Genomic DNA, 20,852 nt, shown 5'->3' on the forward strand with positions numbered 1-20,852 from the left:
GAACAATAAATGTTTCTGATTTCTGATTTTAAGTGTCCCGCAAATCTAACTTGACTTGGTCCGTAGAAAAAAAATTCAAACAAGTATTTGAAAACGGCGCGCAGTTCAATTTTCTCCATTTTCGCTAACGTACTCAATAGCAATGCAAAGAAATGACCGTAATTTTTTTTAAACAAAAGACAGTTCGTTTTTTTTTTCTAGCAACCAACTAGATAGATTAGCTTTACCGGCCAGTATTTAATTTTCTAATATTGAAAGAGTTTGCATCTCATTCTCACTTAATATTGAACGCCGCTCGTAATTGTACAAGCAAATGCCTCTTCTGTCCGATACAATTTAGTTTCATAAAATGGTTTTAGGCATTGCTATGTCGAATTAAACTTAGAAAATATCAGCTATTGACGAATTTCTTTAATTTGTAAAAAATACACAGTTATGGCTTCCATTTTAAAATATCACAGTTATTATGGTGTTGCAAATTACAAGTGTCATTTTCAGACAAAATACGGTACCTCATAGAAATTCAACAAGAATTCGACTAACAAACTATTTGGTACCAGCAGTTTTGCCTTGGAATGTCACTACACTAAACTTAAACCAAAATGCATTGTTATTACACTGCATCTTTAAATGTGACATGTTAGCCTAAAAACTCAATTAATTTGCTACACAGTTACAAAAATGCAATGTTGCAATAGCAGTCATACCTCTATATCTATGATTTAATTTCAAAATAGACTTATGTAGGAATTAAATGTAACACTACAAGACTTATATTGACCGGGATATAGACCGTGATTACCTTTTGTATCGGGAGCTCACAAATAATACAAAAGTTAATCACGGTTTATATCCCGGTCAATATAAGTCTAGTGAAACTAACCGTGAATCATTCAAAACTGTAACACTACAAATTTAAATTTGCTGGTAATATGTCCAAACTCCACAATAAATACTTAATATGATACTTTCCAAATTTGACTAACAGCAAAATAAATTTGTTAGGCCCACCTGCACCATCCCACTAACGCAGTGTTAACCGTTAACCCAGTGTCAAATTGTACTGGTAACCATGGTAACTCCCAAGTTTAACCGGTTAACCCCGGGATAGTGGAATGGTGCAAGTGGCGCTTAGTGATATTACCTACGTATACGTAACACTTTTGTTTACATGGACCCCGTCTCCCTTTAGGCTCGTGCCTAAGGGTGCGTACAGTTTTTGTTAATCGTTTTTTTATTTATTATTGTACTATTTAAAATATTTGTGATCGTTTTTTTACTTATGATGTCGCTTAGGCATAGGTGGCGAGGCGTTCGGTGACCGCGAGATGTGATAGCGTTATTCATATCTTAAGAATTCGTAAGTTGCTATAAACGCAACTTTTTAATTTCGTAGTGAGAAAGCTATTAAATGTTTTTCGATAAACAAGTGTCCAAGTATGCCCGTGCCCCATTACTGGGTCTCATTGTTTTTGCAAAATGGAATTTCCCTGAAATGTTTTTGTCTCTGGAAAAAAAAGGTACCACTTTGTCGGTTGTGAAAAATATTAACGGTTGACTACGTGGTACCGTTTCTTGAACAAGATGCAAGGGAAAGCTTAAATAAAACATTTCCTAGAATGTAAATATAGCGAACGAATGGAGGCCTGAATAATATAAATATAGTATATTTTGTCACAATGTATGTTAATGTACAGAGTTATATATATTTGTACTTAAATTGTGTAAAGCTTCTGTGAAATTATGTTGGAAAAAGTATTTGTGATGAATTTGATTTTTGTAAAATATTTTCTAGGCACCTCTGAGGCCTGTGATCCATGTTTAGACTTCTGTATAAAGCGTTTGCTTAAGCCCTATCTCAATTTCAGGCACTTCCATAGGTTGGGATCGTTATAAAAATCTCCATTTTTTATGTTGATCGATTGTATAGGATGTGTTAAGTTTTAGTTTATTTTCTTATGTAAGGGGCGCAGTCAATTCCTACAAAAAAACTAGTTTTAGTCTCACAACGCTGTTCGCTACATAGCCATGGCTCGATAGATGTAAGTTAAAAAAAAAAACGATTTGTGATAATTCAAAAAAAGCTAACTGCAGCTATGTTTAGACATCGCTTGACAGTACAGGAATTGACTCAGTCCCGAAATATCAATGTAATATACTGTGAGTTTGTAGCGTACAAGCAAAGACATGTATAGTTGTGCGAGTGTGCGAGCGAGAGGCGACGAGTGACTGAGATAGTTTAAGTCTAGTTAATAGTTAGGCAAAAACTGTGAGAACGCAGACAGAGAAATCAGTTTTTTTTTTGCATCGAGGGATCAACGGAGGGCTTATAAAATGTGATAAAATCGCAGTTGAGCGGTGTTAGGTAGGGAGACCTCGAGTGCGGTCTTGGACAACGAATTGGAAGCCACTGGACCCGCGCCTCGCCTGCCCGGCCAATGTTTGTGACACTAACCAACATTTGGACTAATGTTTTCTTTGAATGCTATGAAAGGACCTGCTACTTGAAAATGTGACTCATATTGGTATCGAACGCAAACATAAATAAAATGGAAGCTTTGAAAGGGCTCAAATCTGAACCAACGAGTTACTGATGTTTGCGGTAACGTGACCATGTTGAAACCAGGGAAGGAACCGGTTTTTCGCATAAATATTATTATATTTCGAATTATTTTATACTCAAACTGTAGGACTCAGTTGTGTTTTTATTAGGTAACGACTTCATATTATTAGATTGCCCAATTAGAAATTAAATAATTAACAAAGAACGAAAAAATACCGTTTTCGTTTCCATACAAAAATTACCGCTATCCGATCCCTGGTTGAAACGCATTCCAAAATTGCAGCGTATTTAATGTGACGATCAAAGAATTGATTTGAAAAGTTCTACAGAACTTGCAACTTCGGTACGTGGTCACAAGCATTTGGTCTACGCAGAGCTAAACTTTCAAATTAAAACCAGTGAACTGGCAATATGTACACGTTTTTGTGAATTTTATATGCTTGTCACTTTATTATACACCGTTATCTGTCTATGTTGTGCCCAAGAGCTTTACAATGCAATAATGTTGAATGTAGGAAAAGCTTCAGTGCGTCTATTGGTATGATATCCTCAAAACTGTTTAAGCCTTTTTAAGGTCAGGCAATATATTTCCCACGTGATTTTGAACTTTGTTTCAAACTGATAGGACTCAATTTTGCATAATTTCTGCCAACCTTATGCTTAAAATAATGACTTGTCTTAGTCCCATTTATATTTGTATAGCATCGTTCATAACCATTTAATTGACCCCACTATGAGAGGATTATCAAAGCGCAATACATTATATTATATACTGAAATCTAAACAACAAGTCTGAAATAACAAGTCGCCATATACAAAAATAATGAAGAACACAATCATTTATATTTGGTATTTATATTATTATTGTATTTATATATTATTTTATACTTGTCTGTATAACTTTCTTTATTGCCAACAGTCTGCCATAGTCGACAAAGGTTGCATGGCGGCCAAAAGGTTTAGGTACGTACATATTTGTCGAATGCTACGAAATACATGCGAGTTCGTGATGCTTTCGCGAAAGGCGTTCGCCAAATTTGGACGCACCTTTTCCCTTTACCAGGCAGGTGTGTCAGAAATTATTCATAACTTACTTTGCAATAAAGTTAAAATCATGGTGGGAAATATATTCCCTCTTATAAAGGGTTAAAAACATGATTTGCCAAGTGTATTGCCAATAAACGTACTGATGGATTGAAGGACTGTCAGTATGTGCCATGAGCGGGGCGCGGCGTTCCCACGGGAAGTGTTGTTGAATCCAAAATATTTCCTATAATATAAATTTTTATATCTGATTTGCGTGTTTTATTTGGTAGTTACCAACATACCCAAAGTTATGTTATGTTTTCTTTGTGATAATAAACGCTTGTTCTAGCAGCAGACGAGTTAGCAAATAATAATATTCCACTTTTTTATAAAAATGTACACACAACTACCACACTTGTTATTAAGTGTACACAGCTGCTGTTGACGCCACATGTATATGTTTTTCACAGTTAGGAGAAATTCTAATATATAAAAAATATAGTGTTTGTACATTTGGGATTTCTACCTTAAGACAAACTGAACAAATTTGTTAGAAACAGGGTAAACAAGATTTAGGTAGGTAGGTATCTACCCAATTAGTACCTAAATTGGGTCATTTCGCTAGTTTTCGTCCACTTGACGAAATTTGAATATAAACCTACGTACATTGCCACATTGCATGGTGTCTAAACAATATATATATTTCGCAAGTAGCAAATTAAAAATTATTGGGGGAGGCCTATGTCCAGCAGTGGACGTCTATCGGCTGACATGATGATGATGAAATTAAATATATCATTTACTACTCCGTCAAGTGGACGAAAACTAGCGCATTGACCCTATAACCCTTCTGTTCCAAGTGACCCCGTAAGTGAATATAAATGCCTGGGCTCTGATTTAGTCTCGTAAAAAATATTCGGGTAAATCGGAATAGATTAAGATAATGGGTGATTTTCGGAATTACCTGATAATTAATCTTTTATTTTATTTTATACTCATTAATCATTATTTATTACAAAATGTTGCTGACTGTATTACCAGTATAATGTTGATTTAAATAACGACGAAGGGAAAATAATGAAATATACACCGCTGCAGGCACAATGTTGCTCAATCTGGTTCCAAAGGCAGAGGGGGGCAATGGGTCTGACTTTACTGGTGTTAGCCCTGGTGGGGCTGTGTGGAGCAGGTAAGTGATCTATTAACCTTTTCGACGCCGTGTCAAACACAAAAGCTGTCACTCGGATGCCACGTCACCGAAGTGTCAAAACTGAAATTGAACTTTATGCACATGCACGTAGGTCTATGTTGCTCTGTGGTCTGTGACCGATTAATCCAATCCGTCATTGGTGTCCAAAAGGTTAACCGCCGTAGTCTGATATATATAGGTAAGACATACAATATCCAACTCATTTCGCCGTAAGTGATAAATATGACAAAACTTCGTACCGGCATAGAGAAAATATATAAGAAAAGGTGTTTACCTGTCTTTATAGGTATTATTTTTATTCGATAGGTATTTAAATTTGGTACAGGATAATTAAGGCGAATCTCAGAAGCGAATGAAGTCGCGTGCAGAGGCTTGCATTGCAAATCATCTGTCTTTCTATGGTTTTATGCATGAACAGGAACAGGCACACCAACGACTATAATAAGTATAGTTTGTCAAAGGACTGTCTGTTTCTCATTTCAAACATAGACAGAGAGAATCATACTATCTTTGTCTTACTAGTACTAGGACCCAAAAGAAAGGGATGAGTATAATTTTCCTGATTGTTACTGACTGACAAATTGGTTTGACCAACTATATTAATTGCCCTTGCAGGTTCAGAAATTCAGTGCGACCCGTCGCAACAATTGGTCGCCCAATGTCGCGTCCCCTGTCCTCCAGAACGAACGTGCCAGAACAAGAAAGGTCCTGAACCTCCCTGCGTACCTCCTATGGGACCTTGTACAGTGCAGTGCGTGTGCGCTGATGGCTATGCGAAGAACAAGTATGGAGGGTATTGCGTCACTTTCGCACAGTGCGGTAAGTTGAAGATAGCATGTTAGGTACTGTCCGCGCGCCAATTAGCGCCATCGACAATAAGGTCCCTTTTCATAGAAAATGCCCCATATACGCACCGTAGGTTGAACGCCAAAGACAATTAATATAGGTCATACGCCACAGAGCAACATAGACCTACATGCATATGCATAAAGTTCAATTTCAGTTTGGACACTTCAGTGACGTGGCGTTTGGATGACAGCTTTTGGGCTTGACACGACGTCGAAAAGGTTAATTATGGTCCTGCCTTCCAGATAAATGCCCCGGCAACAACCAATACTTCGCCTGCGATGGGCCATACAGCCAGAACTGCACAGGTAGCTGCCATTGCACCGACGGCTATGCTCACAACGCTAACGGCACCTGCGTGTCTACCACAGCCCCTCCTGTTGACAACCACCCACCACTGCCACCACCGATAACGCCTTCGCCGCCTGTTACAGCTCCGAAGGAATGTCCACCAGGTCAGTATACCGGGTTATTAGAACTCTATATTTTTACTCTGCTTTTATCGTTGCATGAAATATTGGAATCTGAATTATAACAGACGTTTCTGCTTGTTAAAAAAAACCGGCCAAGTGCGAGTCGGACTCGCGCACCGAGGGTTCCGTACTTTTTAGTATTTGTTGTTATAGCGGCAACAGAAATACATCATCTGTGAAAATTTCAACTGTCTAGCTATCACGGTTCATGAGATACAGCCTGGTGACAGACAGACGGACAGACGTTCAGCGGAGTCTTAGTAATAGGGTCCCGTTTTTACCCTTTGTGTACGCAACCCTAACAATCCTTGCCTTGTCTATTTCAGACAAATGCCCCGGCGAAAACGAGTACTTCCAATGCGACGGCGAAAACGAAGCAGATGGCCACTGCTACTGTTTATCAAACCACGTACGAGACAAGGACGGCAAATGTGTTTACGTAGATCCGGCGTCGCCTCCGAAAGTATTGGAACCACCACCTGCTACTACAACAGAAACAGAAATAGTAGATTGTTAACCAAGAGATGAAAGGCACTCACTTCTGTCAAGGTAGTTTGGCGCTCAAACGCAGCGAGAGCGCCAATAGTCCGAGGCTGAAATGATGCCTTTCACCCGAGTTAAACACTACTTTTCATTTCGAATACGAGGAAAGTAAAATGCATGTGGTTTTTTTTAACATGTATGAATATGAGTATGAATTTTTATAGTTTAGTTTCAGTTACCTCAATTTGTCTATGATTCTTTTTTTTTAATGTTATTTTTTATTATCTTTGTCCAATATTCTTAATATTAGTACAAAAGTATTTTATACAATCGTGATGTTTCAGACGAGTACCGTGTTAAGGCCACGAAGCTTGCTGACCTTATTTGGTACGAGATTGAAAAGCTTGATTATATCACTATTGTATACAAACTTTTTTTCTACTCTTCGACTGTAATGGTTGAATTAAGACTTCTTATACCAAACTTTAATTGGGAACTTTTCATGTATTGGCTCCCAACTCAACTATAATATTCATTTCGAAACGGTTCAGTCAACTATAATGAATTTGACCAATCACGTGGCGCCGCGGTCCAATGGAAAAGACACCAACGCGCGACTATTTCATGAGCAATACCTATTCATATATTATGCACGCGTACCTTTTGTACTACTTACATAATTTTCTTTAATTATTTAGGTTTTATAGTAGAAAAAGTATTATTTTTAGATCTCGTAGAAAAAGTATTGTATACAATAGTGATATAATCAAGCTTCTCAATCTCGTACCTTCATTAGGCCACTCAGCAAGCTTCGTGGCCTAAACACGGTACTCGACTAAAAAGCTTTCTATTATATCACGATTGTATAAAATACTTATACCTTCATACTCGTACGCGCCCCGGCCGCCAGGCCCGGCGCCCCCGGCGGGTTGGTCAACGACACCTCCTCGTAAGTCGTAACTCATAAGGCCCTGGTACTTGCTCCTTGCAAAATTCAATTTTTGGACAATTTTTTTCTCGATCTTGGCCACCGTAGCATATGGAGACTAACAAGCAACACTTAGCGGTTTTCGTAGTAGGCATGTATACTTTCTAATAAAAACAATCTTCAAAGAAAAATAAAACAAAAGTATTATTAATAATCTTCATTTTAGTAAAAGTATCAATTTTATCACAAGAAATTGACCAGTATTGATTATCATAATATTTGGAATTTTTAATCACGAATCATAAAACAAGTGTTCAACATTTTATATAGGTAATAGGATGAAAACAACAGAGAAATTGCTTATGATATTTAAAAAGGCAATTCTAGACATAGCAAGATACTTAAATCTACGACGTTAGTACTGACATCGGATTTTAGGGGGCGAAATTAAAAATAATATTGCCCCCATTAGACATTACAAACGATTAAGGTACATAACGATATTAAGTTGAACTTACGTACTAACTATAGGCCATTATATCAAATAATTATCAAATCAAAATCACTTTAATAATGTGTTCGAAGTACACTATAATTACAGATTAACAAATGTGTCGTTTCATATGATAAGGGACCACTTTGGCGGTTGTCAATAAGCTCCAATGTGACATAGAGATGCAATCAGAAATAGGTGATCCTTACTGACAACCCACGCAGCTGTATCTTTTGTCTGAATCACAAATCGAGCGGTAGGTTTTTTTGCTAAAATGTGGCGTTCCATGCCTTAAGGGTCCTTATACTGCATGTGCATAAGGACCCTAAAGGCATGGAAAGAAAGAAAAAAGAAACTGACATTATAATTAAACCCTTACAACGTAAATTGAGATTGCTCATGGTAACTATTAATAACATTAAATCGCAAATGCAAGCACCATAATGTACGTCATTATGGATTTGAGTAGTCATAAATCACATCGTCGCCATTGAAAAACTTTCAAGTCAGTTTTTAGATCTCGTTTAGGTACCAAATAATAAGAAATCGGCCATAGAAATAAAAGAAAAAGCTAGTGTACATTTTAACCGCTTAAATTACGTAACAAAACATAGAAGACTTAAATCTATAATACACTTAATGTTAATCAGTTGAATCATATAAAAAAATACCTATTTTAAATCTTACAGTAAATTACGATAAGGTGATTTGGAACCGGTTTTAGAGTGTAAATCAACAAAAACCGGAAATATTTCGGCAACCGGTAAATGTGAAAATTTTTAACTTATTCAAACTACGGATTTAAGTAACTAGCAGGTGTCTGAACCGGTTGGATTAACGGATATTTGAGATATTTCAAATAAAAAAACATACGGTTTCGACGGCCAGTCGTCTCCGTGCATCTGTCCCACGAGCATCCTGGTGAAGAGCGCTTGCGCATCCTGTGCTGCGCGATCATCGGCACGTACAGTCGCCCTCAGATATATCAGAGCGGCCGAGGTGTTCAAAAATATCTGAACGTGCACTCTAGCGCCTTGACAATAGAGGCGTGTTCAGATATTTGTGAGCACCTCGGCCGCTCTGATATATCTGATGATTTTTGGCGCTTTGTTCGTTTCGATATTTTAGACCTTGAGTGTCCAAACTGTGCATCCTCTAATGATACAGTAGGAACCAATATCGTAATGACGGATTAGTCTAAAAGAGATTTCATTTGTACATAAACCGGTTAATGAAACAGAAATTGGAAATATTTCTGCGGCCAATAAATATGACGAAATCTACAGGTTTAACCGGTTAATTGATAAACGAGTTAAATTACAAAACATACCGGATTATCTAGCTTTAGAGACAAGCTTCGTCGATCATAATCGGCATTTAAGAGCATCTTTTGAGTGTCGGCGTCTAGTCAGCGCTATGGAAAATGACGTCATTGCGCAGTTGCGCCAACGTTGTGTCGAGCAGCAGCCATAGAGTTGACTAGACGCCGGCGCTCGGGAGACGCTAGTGTGGGGAGGCCCTAACAGTATGACGTGTTTAGTCGTCTGAGTCGTCTCCGAACATATGTCCCACGAGCATCCTGGTAAAAAGGTCGAGCTGCATGCGCTGGCGCATCTTGTGCTGCGCAATCATCGGCTTGTACTCGTGCAAGCGCCACGAAGCCGACGTCTGAAAAACAAAAATAACATTCTTATACTCTGGCAAGTCAGCTTTGACAGTAAAAAAGCCGCGAAGTTTGTGTCGCACCTACATTTTTAAGTTTGCCGCCTTTTTCTACTGACAAAGCCTGCTTGCCAGAGTCAACCGCACAAAATGTTTTCAAGCACTAATCGTGTTAAGCACCGATTCGGTATAGCCGGTTAAATTGTATGCGCTTTTCCAGATGCCATACGATAAGTAAGGGAGAGAGAGAGAGAGAAAGGCAGTTACCCTCCCATATCTTTAAATCATAACCTTTTAATTCTGTTTTTATTGAACACCACTTGTTTCCCATTCGCAGCAATTCCAGACAAACAATTTGGTCATTTTCGAAACGCCATTTAAAGGCTTACTTAAGAACTGTATATTAATACAGTTTCTCGCACACGCGCTTTTATAGAGGCCCACTGACTATCAGTCCGCCGGACGATATATCAGTCTGTCAGTTAGAACAAAAATTTGACAATTCCGAACAACTGACAGGCCGATATCGTCCGGCGGACTGATAGTCAGTGGGCCTCTTTAGAAGCGCGTGTGTCTCTTTAGAGGCCCCTTAAGAGTCGCAGAGTAAATCAGGGCCACGTAAAATAGATAAATCTGGTAAAGGAACCTTAGCTTCACGATGCGCGGTGCTCTTGAGGTGCGAGTTCATGGTGGCCCACGTGGCTTCCAGCAGGTTGCAGTACCCGCAGTGGAACAGGTTTGTACGGATCTGTAACATTCAAACCGGTTGAAAATATCATAAGGAAGCAGCCATGAGAAAAGAAGTGACTAAAAATATTGTATGCGCTGAAAAAACGATTTTTATTTTACGGTTTGACCTAAGTAAACCATGTTTTAACCGGTATAAATAACCGGTAAATTTTCATTGAACATAATAGATTAGGTTAGGTATAACAAATTGTGGTGGTGTATTTGAAAAAATCAAATAAAAAAGGATTTAAAAAATACCTCTCTAATGAATTCCGAATCCTCTGACGAAGCGACCATAGCGTCATTCATGATCCTCTCATGTTTCGGCGTGTTCTTATGCCTGTCTATTTCCGACATGGCGACATTAACCTCACAAGCCTGACACCTAAGCTTAGCACCGTTCTTCGTGATCATCAGAAAACTCAGTATATTCACCACATATTTCTCATTTATCACAATGTCTTTTGAGAACATGTTTTCAACAGTTATAACAGTGTCTATGAAGACATGGGAAGGCGTCATACTGGGCGCGTTGACCATTGATTTGACGGTCGTTTTGGCGATTTTACTCTTGTGTCCCATTCCGTTTACATGCTCTCTCATGTTTCTCATCGAAGCCGGTATTTTGGTCACGCAGAGGCGGCAAAATACATTGCTGTTGCCAATGTTGTGTGTCAAGTTGTGCTGTTTTGCGAATGCGTCCACTTCATCTTCTTCGCGATTGGAAGCTACTGAAGATGCTCGAGATTCTCTTTTTTCTTGCTTCGGTTTAGGGTCGTTCTTGTGAACGGGGGCCGTGAAGAGATTCGTTGAAGACTTCGTTTCACTTCCAGTTGAGAATGGTTTCACCTCCTTTACTTCTTTTGTTTCTTTGGCCGCTTTCTTCATATGCTCTTCAATATGATCTTTAATCACATCGTGATCGTTGTTGATATGCTTTTCATTTAGGTCTTCGCCATTTTCGAGTTCACCGTTTTGATTCTTAGCTTGTCTATCTTTGTGCATCGTGAGTAAGGTTTGGTGATGCCTGCTTTCGATGTGACCTTTAACAGTGCTGTCGTCCATGGCCCAGTCGCAGAGGATGCACCATTGCTGGCCGCAGACATCTCTGGTGATATAGTTCACGGCTCCTAAGCCTTTGACAATGTCTTTATCGGTTTTGCCAAGCGCATCCTTGCCTCCTTTTCCTCGTTTTTTATCTTCCTTCTTTGCAACTTCAGCCATCTTAATTTCCTTCTTTTCGGATTCGACACCTTCGGGCTTCTTTTCTACTTCTGTTTTTTTAATTTCCTCTTTAGATTCTTTTTCAGGCGATTTCTTTGACTTTTTCATTGGAGGACTTTCAGGAGATTTGCTAGATTTATCATCCTTTGTTGTTTCTTTCTCAACTGTCTTTTGTGCTTTTTCTTCCTTTACTTCTTTTTCCGAGGATTTATCCGCGGCGTCATTTTTCGCCGTTTCCGTACCGTTTTGTTTCTCATTGTTTTTATTTTTGGCAGTTACACAGCACTGTTGGTACAGTTTCTTGTGCTCGGCGTCTTCGAAATGATCCGCCATTGTGTTTTGAGCGCAAACCAAGTTGCACGTCAGGCATTGGAATGTGGACTCGTCAACCTAAAAATAATATTTAAATAATTAGGAGGATACATATATGATAATACTGCACTGAAAAACGGTTAACGGTTAATAAGTGGCAGTTTAAATAACGGTATTTATAGGAAACCGGTTTTATTAATTACGGTAGAAACTGATACTTTGAATGAGTGAGTGTGAATGATGATAGTATTGATAATATAACACAAACCAATCAGTGAAAAAGTGATGAAGTTGATGACTAAGCCAAAGGACCAAAAAAAGGTGATGACTTGTGATCATTTGTGACGTTTTCAATCAAAATTGCTAATTGCTTGTATCTTAATACGATAAACCTTTCAGAGCGTCCTTATGGTAAGCGACAAAAATGGTACCTTTTGTTTCAAAACGACACATTTGTCTTCAGTAAGTTCGTGCAATTAAAATTAATGATATTAATGTCAATCGTGACGCAAGTTTACTATATTGTTACCTTTCTATACACATTATTGCCCTCGCCGGTTTCAATGTCTATCAACACCAGATTGAGAGCGTGCCAGGTGTCAGTCCTGTGTATCTGTGCGTTGTCGAACTCCGCGTCGCAGACGGCACACGTGTCGTCAATGAGTCCGTGCCACGCGTTTTCGTTAATGAACACGCTGTCGAACGCTAGCACGCCGTTGCCTGTATGACAAAGTTATTATTGTTTATAGGGTTCCATACCCAAAGGGTAAAAATGGGACCCTATAACTAAGACTCCTCTGTTCGTCTGTCTGTCACCAGGCTGTATCTCATCAACCCAACCGTGATAGCTAGACAATTAAAATTTTCACAAATGATGTATTTCTGTTGCCACTATAATGACAAATACCAAAAAAGTACGGAACCCTCAGTGGGCGAGTCCGACTCGCACTTGTCCGGTTTTATAAAATAGATAGATTTTAACCGCCACAGTGTGGGATGGTCATGTAGATGGGCGTTTTTAGAAAAAAAGTGTATCATTATTTTAGGGTTCCGTATTTTATTAACAGCATTTGGGTTGGTTCTACTCAGAATCACGAGGAAAAAAGTGTCTTGTCATATTTTTGACGCACATTTTGTATGAACTGTCACAAAACTGACTCCCAAAATTTGTATTAAAAACTGGGGACATCTTTTTTTCTTTCTTTGATCAATAGTCCTCGTGATTCTGAGTCGAAATAACCCAAAAGTTGTTAGTTTTTCGAAAAAAAGTAAATGGTAAACTTTTTTCGGAAAACCCCCAGACAGGCGTGTTTCACTCCGCGAATTCGTCGCGTCGCTACAAGTACCTGCGGCCGCCTCAATTTAGAGGTTTTGCCATAGGCCATAGTAATTGCCATACACCGCTATGGAACGGACGCCTGCACGCGCTTGCGCCGCCTTGCGCGTAGTAGTCGCGTTTTATTAGGGAGTGAATCTTCTGTACCTAGTACTATTATAATTATATTCTGTTCCCCAGATAGGTGTCTACTTACATTTAGTTTTTTTGTCAAAACAGTTTTTGGAAACTGTTTAACATGGCGAAGCGGGTTCGAGAGGTCTCCAGCTCACAGAGCCACTAGTTTACACTTACACAGGGTGGTTAAAAAGTAAGTGCATTCCCGTTGCCAGTGAGGTTTTGGGATTATACTGAGCAACTTTTACCATGGGATCAACCACGAAATCGCGGAAAAAAATGTACCCTCCCATAGAAAATGGCCCGGCCAAAATGTATGAAACAGTCAAATTTTTTTTCGCTTTTTCGGGGTTGGTCCCATAGTAAGTTGCTCAGTATAATCCCAAAACCTCCCTGGCAAGGGGAATGCACTTTTTAGGCACCGTGTATATTGCTTACCCTCTCTCCTCAAGGGTCGCGCGGATTTGTTCTCGCGATGCGTGGGCTCCGCCACGTGGGGGCCCACTTTGGCGGCAGTTCGCATAAACACGTTGCAGTACTCGCAGTAGTAGCCTTTCTTGACCTGAAGCAACACATAATACTTGTATGACATGACATAATATTTGTATATAGTCTGGCAAGCCATTTCCGTCAGTAGAAAAAGGCGGCAAAATTGAAAAATGCAGGCACGAAGGCTCGACCTCGCCTCGCCTTTTTCTAGTGACAAAGTTGGTTGTTAGAGAGATAGAGATCTTTATTTGCATACCAGTATGTTACATAGGTACATAATGGATAGTCTATAAAATATGTAGCCTTATGTCATCTTGTGAAGAAATATATTGGGAAGTATGGGAAACTTGATTTACTGTGACGTCACAGCGCACGGCCATTAAATATGAACTTATGAAGTGTTTTGGGTACTCTGACAAAATATTGAACATGGACTTTTGTTTTGCATAAAAGCAGTGCATGATTGATACCAAAGATAGATATAACTCCGTAATAGATGGATACAGTCTAAGGAAAAAACGTGCCTCGAAAATCAAGAAAATTTGATTCTCGTTCAGAGGGCGCTACTAGCTTTGGCTTACTGTCGTATAGATGGCGTTGACGGTTTCGTTTGTTATTTAACAATTTTAACGCATATCAGTGAAAGAACATGGGTCAAAATCATAAAAATAATTAATGCAAATAAAAAAAATCATTTCTCCGTATTTAAATACATTTTATCGTATTTTTATAAATATTTATTTTTAGTTTTAAAGTGTGTCGACAGATGGCAGTGAATTTACTGGGGTTACAAAATTTACTATGACAGTACCGCTCTAGTATAAGTTACTCTATGTTGATACGTACAAACAGAATCGATTGAGAACGTGAAAATATAGGCATTATCAGGGTTAGCATCCAATAAATGCAGAAGCCAAGGTCCGTCTGTAGGTAGACAACGTCACATGGCATCAAGTCCGCCTTTTGTAACTTACAATTATAAGATAGTATTGTTTACATTAATTAGGTATTTGTATCAGTTCCGGACATATATTATCTTATCATTTTTATTTATCTAAGTACCTAATGTTTCAAACGAAGAGGTCAGTGATATAATTTAATCAGTCTATGGAAGAGCTTAGGTTTAACCTTTGGTATGCTTAGTAGCAGATCTGCTCCATGTGTATTCAACTTAAACAAACTTAAACATAACGGTGTCTAGATTTCTATTTAAATAGCAATTTTTTGACAAGCGCATACGAAAGGTTAAAGGCCTTTTCCACACTAGTGTTATTTTGATTTTCGTGACAGTTCAAAACCACTTTAAAACTCTTAGATATCAAAGACTTTCGAAGTGGGACGCAAATCAAAATAAGACTAACGTGGAAAAGGCATTTAAACCTTAGCTCTTACCTACCTAAGCTTCTACGAACCCGCTAGGAGAGTTCTGTGTTCGTAGGCCATTTTCGCCACAAAGCGGAAAAAACGTATTTATACCGGCTACAATGCACTACAGATGCAATGCATTACCGAACTTTGCTTTAAATTGCTTTTATATAAAGCTTGACAGTTTTCTGTGAAATTATTTAAGAATCATCATCATCATATCAGCCTATGGATATCTACATCCTCATAACAATGCGTGCTTTGCCCTCATACAATCTAGGCCCAGAAAGTTTAAGTAATTTCAGAGGAGGGCCAGAATTGCAGCAAAAATGGATTTTTAGGGTTCCGTACCCAAAGGGTAAAAACGGGACCCTATTACTAAGACTTCGCTGTCCGTCTGTCTGTCACCAGGCTGTATCTCATGAACCGTGATAGCTAGACAGTCGAAATTTTCACAGATGATGTATTTCTGTTGCCCCTATAACAACAAATACTAAAAAGTACGGAACCCTCGGTGCGCGCACTTGGCCGGTTTTTTTATTATTCCATGCACCCACGGGATCACGGACCATATGCATATACTAATTATTTCGAACGACTTACGGCGGGCCGTATGAAATCCTATCGCGGGCCGGAAGTGGCCCGCGGGGCGTACTTTGCCCACCACTGACATAAACAATGTGTGGTATTTTCTATAAAAAGGGATCTTATTGTCGATGGCGCTTACGCCATTATAAACGATGCTCCGATATAAATACAATGCCGCGCGACGCTGTGCGGCGTAAGCGCCATCGACAATAAGGTCCCTTTTTAAAGAAAATGCCCCATATAGACATGTAGAAACATACCTTCCTAACACGGTCATCCTTATGCTTGTCCAGAAAGCTAGTTGCATCCAGGTTCTTCTTATGTATGGGTTTGCCGATGTGCTGGATGGCATCCTCATCACTCCGCAGCTGGGACTCACAGGCCAGGCAGAAGTAATCCACACATCCCGTCAGTATCGAGTTTTTATTGAATAACGAAGACATGTTCACCTGTTGTTGAAAAGAGTTAGTAATATACTCTACTCAGATAGTCTAGCATGACTTGCGCTGTCGCGCGCGACTCCATCCTTGAAGTCGTGCTAGATATATGGAGTCGCGCGCGAGAACGCAAATCATGCTACGCAGTCTGGTGAATCTGGTATATATCAAGTCGTGACTTGAAGTCTCTCCCCAAAGTGACTTTACAAATTCAAGTCAATTACTTTTTTTTTCTATTTTATCTTTTCTTCAAAAACTGGGATTTTCATTTCAACAAAAAATATAGCATATAGCAATAATATTTTTACTAAGTTAGATGATAGTGATGATACTTAAAGAAATGAAAATGACCCAAACAAAAATATTTATTGCTGACACAAAACTATTTGGTGACACTTTTTATTTAAAACACAATATAACAATATAAAACATGTAACATACCAAATTCAATACAGGATTACGTTAGACACCACCGCATCAGTATTATAACTAAACTAACCTTCATTTTGACAACATGTAGTACAACTAACAATATTTAAAAACACATTAAGTAATGAGTCTTGATAAGCAGCCACTCAGCCAAAACAAAGTCCTTTACTGACTCAACAGTTTGTATTAGAGCTCATTTATCAACAATGTAGTTAGTTCATTTTAATATAGACTTTAGTTCTTTGGATTAAGAGCTGTGGTTCAATAGGATATTTAGCAAGCTATGCTTATAGCCTATATCAAATGTTTTTAGAATGTTTTGCTTTGATTTAATTCAGAAATAATTTATTGAGGCTGCAAGTTACAGTTTGTTACAATGGGGATTTCCCCATTGTAACAAACTAACTTGCAGCCACACACTAACTTTACTGTGTGCACTTATATTGAAAGCTGAAAGGATAAGATGAAAAAGTAACATATTGGGTGTTATTAGGAAAAAGTTTCAAGTGTTATGTTTCTAGGGATTCAAGGCATAAGAAACAAACAAGCTTTACAATATATGAATGTCATTTAGAGTAACTATATACAGTACCGGCCAATAATATATCACTTTTGAGTGTTTTTGTATGAGCTTACATAGAGTAAAAAATATGGGTTAGTTTGTAGATTGCATATTTTACTAGTCATTTTATACAAATATATGATGAATATTGTAATGAAATACTGTGAATTACAATAGGATACTCAGCATATTACTAAAAAACCACGTAAACATAGCCACGGGGGGCAGTTTCTGCGGTATAAAGACGTTCTCAAGCGCCATCTCAAAGTTTGCGACATCCCATCTGAGCGTTGGGAGGAGCTTGCGGTTAAGAGACCGGAATGGCGCAATAAGGTAAGAGAAGGTGTAGCTACTTTCGAAAAAGCTCGACTTGAACACCTGGACCAAAAGCGCCTTCAACGGAAGTCTCGACCTAAGCCGTCCTACGCATACATTTATAATGAACAAGGGAAGCTTTATTGTGCACAGTGCGACCGGATATTTAAAACAAAGTTCGGTTTTGAGAGCCATATACATGCTCATTAGATTTGATTCAGATTTTTTCGGATTTTGTAAAGGTCGCCGTTGTCGGACGCAACATGGAGGACTATATATATATATATATATATACACTAAAAAACCTCTAGTAAAAAAATGAAGTTAACAATACATTTAAAAAAAACACTATGAAAAAACCATTACATGAGACCAATTTTTTTCACCGCCCGTACAAAGGAATACTACTAGACTACCTAAAACAGTGAGGTGGAAGTCACTCACAAAAAGTTATACCGTAAAAACATGGAGGTGATATATTATTGGCCGGTACTGTAGGTAATCTTAGTATTTCAGACATAGATTTTCCTACCTAGTTTTGGGGATAATAGTTTCATTTTTTAGCAACAGTGATGTTGATAATTTTGGAATGCAATTTATGTTCTTTTATCAATAATTTTAACAACCAATATAGCTGTATAAGTATATATACTACATATCAATGGACAGAGTGATAAGCCATCTTAAAAGAGATAAAAAATGCAATTTATGATTAAATTACTTAACTGTAACATTATCAACAACTGTTAGTCAGTGCTACAGGTACTAAAGTACAAGAGGATTCAAAATATTTAGATCAGTACGGTTTCACTCACTGTTATTTTCAATTGCTTTTGGCGACAGACATGTTTCGGATTCATTGGGAATCCTTCCTCAGGCACGACTGAACACTCAGGCACGAGTACACGCAATACAACCACCACGGACAGTCGTGCCTGAGGAAGGATTCCAGACAAATCCGAAACATGTTGCCAAAAGCGATTAAAAATAATAGTGAGTGACACCATACTGATCTAAGTATTAGTATTTGCATACAACAATGTATTTTAATTGGTATGTGTATACCTAATTTCAAATTTGTATGCCTACAAATAAATCATTTGAGTTTGAGTTTGAGATGTGTCTTGCGATAACAAGAGATTAATAATGGATTAATTTCGATTACAAGAGGATTGTAGGATTTGCACACTGGACTAAGGTTTCTACCCCATAGCTGCCTAAACCTGTCCCGAGGCTTGCAGCTTACAGCCAACTGTTCCACTCCACATGCTTGCCTAATAACAGGACAATATGGAAGAAACTTTTCTTTACCAAACTGAGAGATGGGAGTAACTGTAGTATAGTTCCAAGGCTAACTAAGACTTCTTACTTACTTACTGCTCTGGTGCAACAACCCGAGGTGGATCTTGGCCTCCGACACTAAAGACTGTCATGCTACTGACAATTTTGAACACTTTGAAAATTAGGTAGGTGAGCATGCCTCTGGGCCTTGGAATGCAAGCTAGGGGGCATATCTACCTATGTAAAAAATATAATTTAATTTCTTATTTTCTTGAGCAAAACATATTGTCTAGAGTAGAAAAGCATATGTACTCTTAAATGATAAGTAATGTTCTAATACTCACAATAATGCCCAGCAAACCCGACAAAAGCAGTTGTACCTACTGTAATTTCATTGAATTTATATTTTTTTCATTTGGCGACAATTGCGCTTACAGAAATCCCCTTGCTTACTAACTTTTTTCCTTACATAAATTTTAAAACGGTCACTTGAAGATGCCTAATTTTTAGTATTTTTTATTAATTCTAAGACACAGTTCACATTTAAACAAGCTTTTCTTTTACAACGTATTTATTTTAAAACAATAATAAGATAAGGGTAATTTTGAAAAATGCCAATGACAGAAAAGACAGTTTTATCAAGTTGCCAGTTACTATTATAGAATTGTCCGTAACATTTTACATCACAGTTCTTTTATTCCAACCCGTGTTCTTTATAGACAAAAGATTTACTTTATAAACTTGTTAAATATAGGAAATTTAATATAATTTAATCTGTTAATACACTCTAATATCAGAACAATTATGGTTACATAACTTGAAAATTCCCCGTTTCTCTTTGTATTTAGTAATCTAGCAACACTGAAGCGTAACTACCACAGATAAGCTTCTTGGATCCATTTTTACTAGGATTTCACGATATACTCTATGATTTCACGTACGATTATATATGATCAAAAATTCAGTTTCACCAACATAACAAAAAGCCAACACTTTGAAGTTTTGATCACAGATAACATACATATTCGTGGTATTCTTTGACGTTGACATTGACGTGAGCAAATGTTGTGAAGTGTGGCGAGTGCGTCGCATTGTTTCGTACTGAGTGCGCGTCGAAACGGACAAAGTCACAGTCGAGTTGTTTTTATGAACGTTGTGTCGTGAATTGCTTTGTTAGACAAAAAACTTTATTTTTTTATAATAAAAATGTAAAGTTTAGTTGATATTTATGGTGTAAATAGTAGCTTACAGCCCTAATAGTGTTTGGTTGTTAATCATGTCACGCAACACAAAAAGAAGTGCTAAAATGTTTAGAGGTGATGGTTCATGTGTCTGGTGCTGGTATCTTGTGTATTTCCTGATATTACTGGACTTGGCGACGCGCTGTACGGAAGCTTATGGAAGTAAGTCATTGCTATATTTAAAGCATTGAAAAAAACATATTTTTTAAAATTTGTTGTCAATAAACAGAAACACTAGCAACATTCATACGCTCCTCGGAGTTCAAACAAAAACAAATAGCTTAATAAACGTATTTCCATTGGGAATAATAGGTATATATATTGCAATACACTTGTTGATGTGATTTGTTATTGAATATACTTTAACAAGTGTGTAATTTTTAAGTATTTTTTTTATAATTAGTTAATTACTAATAAAATTCATACTATTTCATACATCCTTCAAAATTAATTCCATTTGGTAAATCTAAGATTACTGTTGTTCTTATTGGAATTTTGTTAAAGTTCACAAATGTTAATGGTAAGTACAAAAACTGACTTTTGTTATTATTACTCTATAAAACAATTCCGAAATACCTACTGTTGATTAAGTTTCATTATACATAAACAATAATAAATGACATGTGACATGATAAATAATACAATATGTGGTATTTTCTATAAAAAGGGACCTTATTGTCAATGGCGCTTACGCTATTATTAATTATGCTCCGATATCCACGCGACGCTGTGCGGCGTAAGCG

The 20,852-nt window shown here is 37.7% G+C and overlaps 4 protein-coding genes across 11 annotated transcripts in view; 3 read left to right on the forward strand and 1 right to left on the reverse strand.

Annotated features, from left to right (window-relative positions):
* LOC134750521 (serine/threonine-protein phosphatase 2A 55 kDa regulatory subunit B alpha isoform) overlaps positions 1-20,852 on the forward strand; it is a 93,647-nt gene that overhangs the window by 70,110 nt on the left and 2,685 nt on the right. For 2 of the 3 annotated variants that reach the window (XM_063685713.1, XM_063685711.1), the window contains one exon: positions 34-3,858. The exons of the other annotated variant lie outside the window; for it this stretch is intronic. The gene's annotated coding sequence lies outside the window, so the exon portion shown is untranslated. Of the gene's footprint in view, positions 1-33; positions 3,859-20,852 lie in introns of those variants that run through there. 3 annotated transcript variants of the gene reach the window in all.
* Positions 3,353-20,852, forward strand: part of LOC134750558 (probable small nuclear ribonucleoprotein Sm D2) — a 119,115-nt gene continuing 101,615 nt past the window's right edge. Inside the window, exon 1 of the mRNA XM_063685766.1 lies at positions 3,353-3,356. The gene's annotated coding sequence lies outside the window, so the exon portion shown is untranslated. The remainder of the gene's footprint in view (positions 3,357-20,852) is intronic.
* LOC134750444 (uncharacterized) lies at positions 8,078-19,471 on the reverse strand. 5 transcript variants are annotated; one of them, XM_063685596.1, is made up of 7 exons: positions 19,213-19,471; positions 16,105-16,293; positions 13,841-13,964; positions 12,479-12,669; positions 10,672-12,027; positions 10,331-10,432; positions 8,078-9,690 (listed from the first exon to the last, which is right to left on the reverse strand). In XM_063685596.1, the coding sequence occupies exons 2-7, from the start codon at positions 16,285-16,287 to the stop codon at positions 9,559-9,561; spliced, it is 2,088 nt and encodes a 695-aa protein (XP_063541666.1). In that variant the 5' UTR covers positions 16,288-16,293; positions 19,213-19,471; the 3' UTR covers positions 8,078-9,558. The 5 variants fall into 5 exon arrangements, with proteins under 5 accessions (XP_063541666.1, XP_063541669.1, XP_063541667.1 ...); XM_063685599.1 differs by having other exon boundaries at positions 19,338-19,360; XM_063685597.1 differs by lacking the exon at positions 19,213-19,471 and adding an exon at positions 18,961-18,979.
* Positions 19,947-20,852, forward strand: part of LOC134750469 (disintegrin and metalloproteinase domain-containing protein 12-like) — a 96,384-nt gene continuing 95,478 nt past the window's right edge. For both annotated transcript variants that reach the window (XM_063685629.1, XM_063685630.1), the window contains exon 1: positions 19,947-20,271. In XM_063685629.1, coding sequence (XP_063541699.1) covers positions 20,145-20,271 — 127 coding nt within the window. In that variant the 5' untranslated portion in view covers positions 19,947-20,144. The remainder of the gene's footprint in view (positions 20,272-20,852) is intronic.

This window comes from Cydia strobilella, chromosome 20, assembly GCF_947568885.1.
Source record: "Cydia strobilella chromosome 20, ilCydStro3.1, whole genome shotgun sequence".
Taxonomy (NCBI): Eukaryota; Metazoa; Arthropoda; class Insecta; order Lepidoptera; family Tortricidae; genus Cydia; species Cydia strobilella.

Coding starts and splice junctions, on each gene's coding strand:
- LOC134750444 (XM_063685595.1), bottom strand. Junction 10,433..10,671: donor ATTCGGAATTCATTAGAGAG/GTATTTTTTAAA, acceptor TGAATGTTACAG/ATCCGTACAAACCTGTTCCA. Junction 9,691..10,330: donor CCGCGCATCGTGAAGCTAAG/GTTCCTTTACCA, acceptor TTTGTTTTTCAG/ACGTCGGCTTCGTGGCGCTT.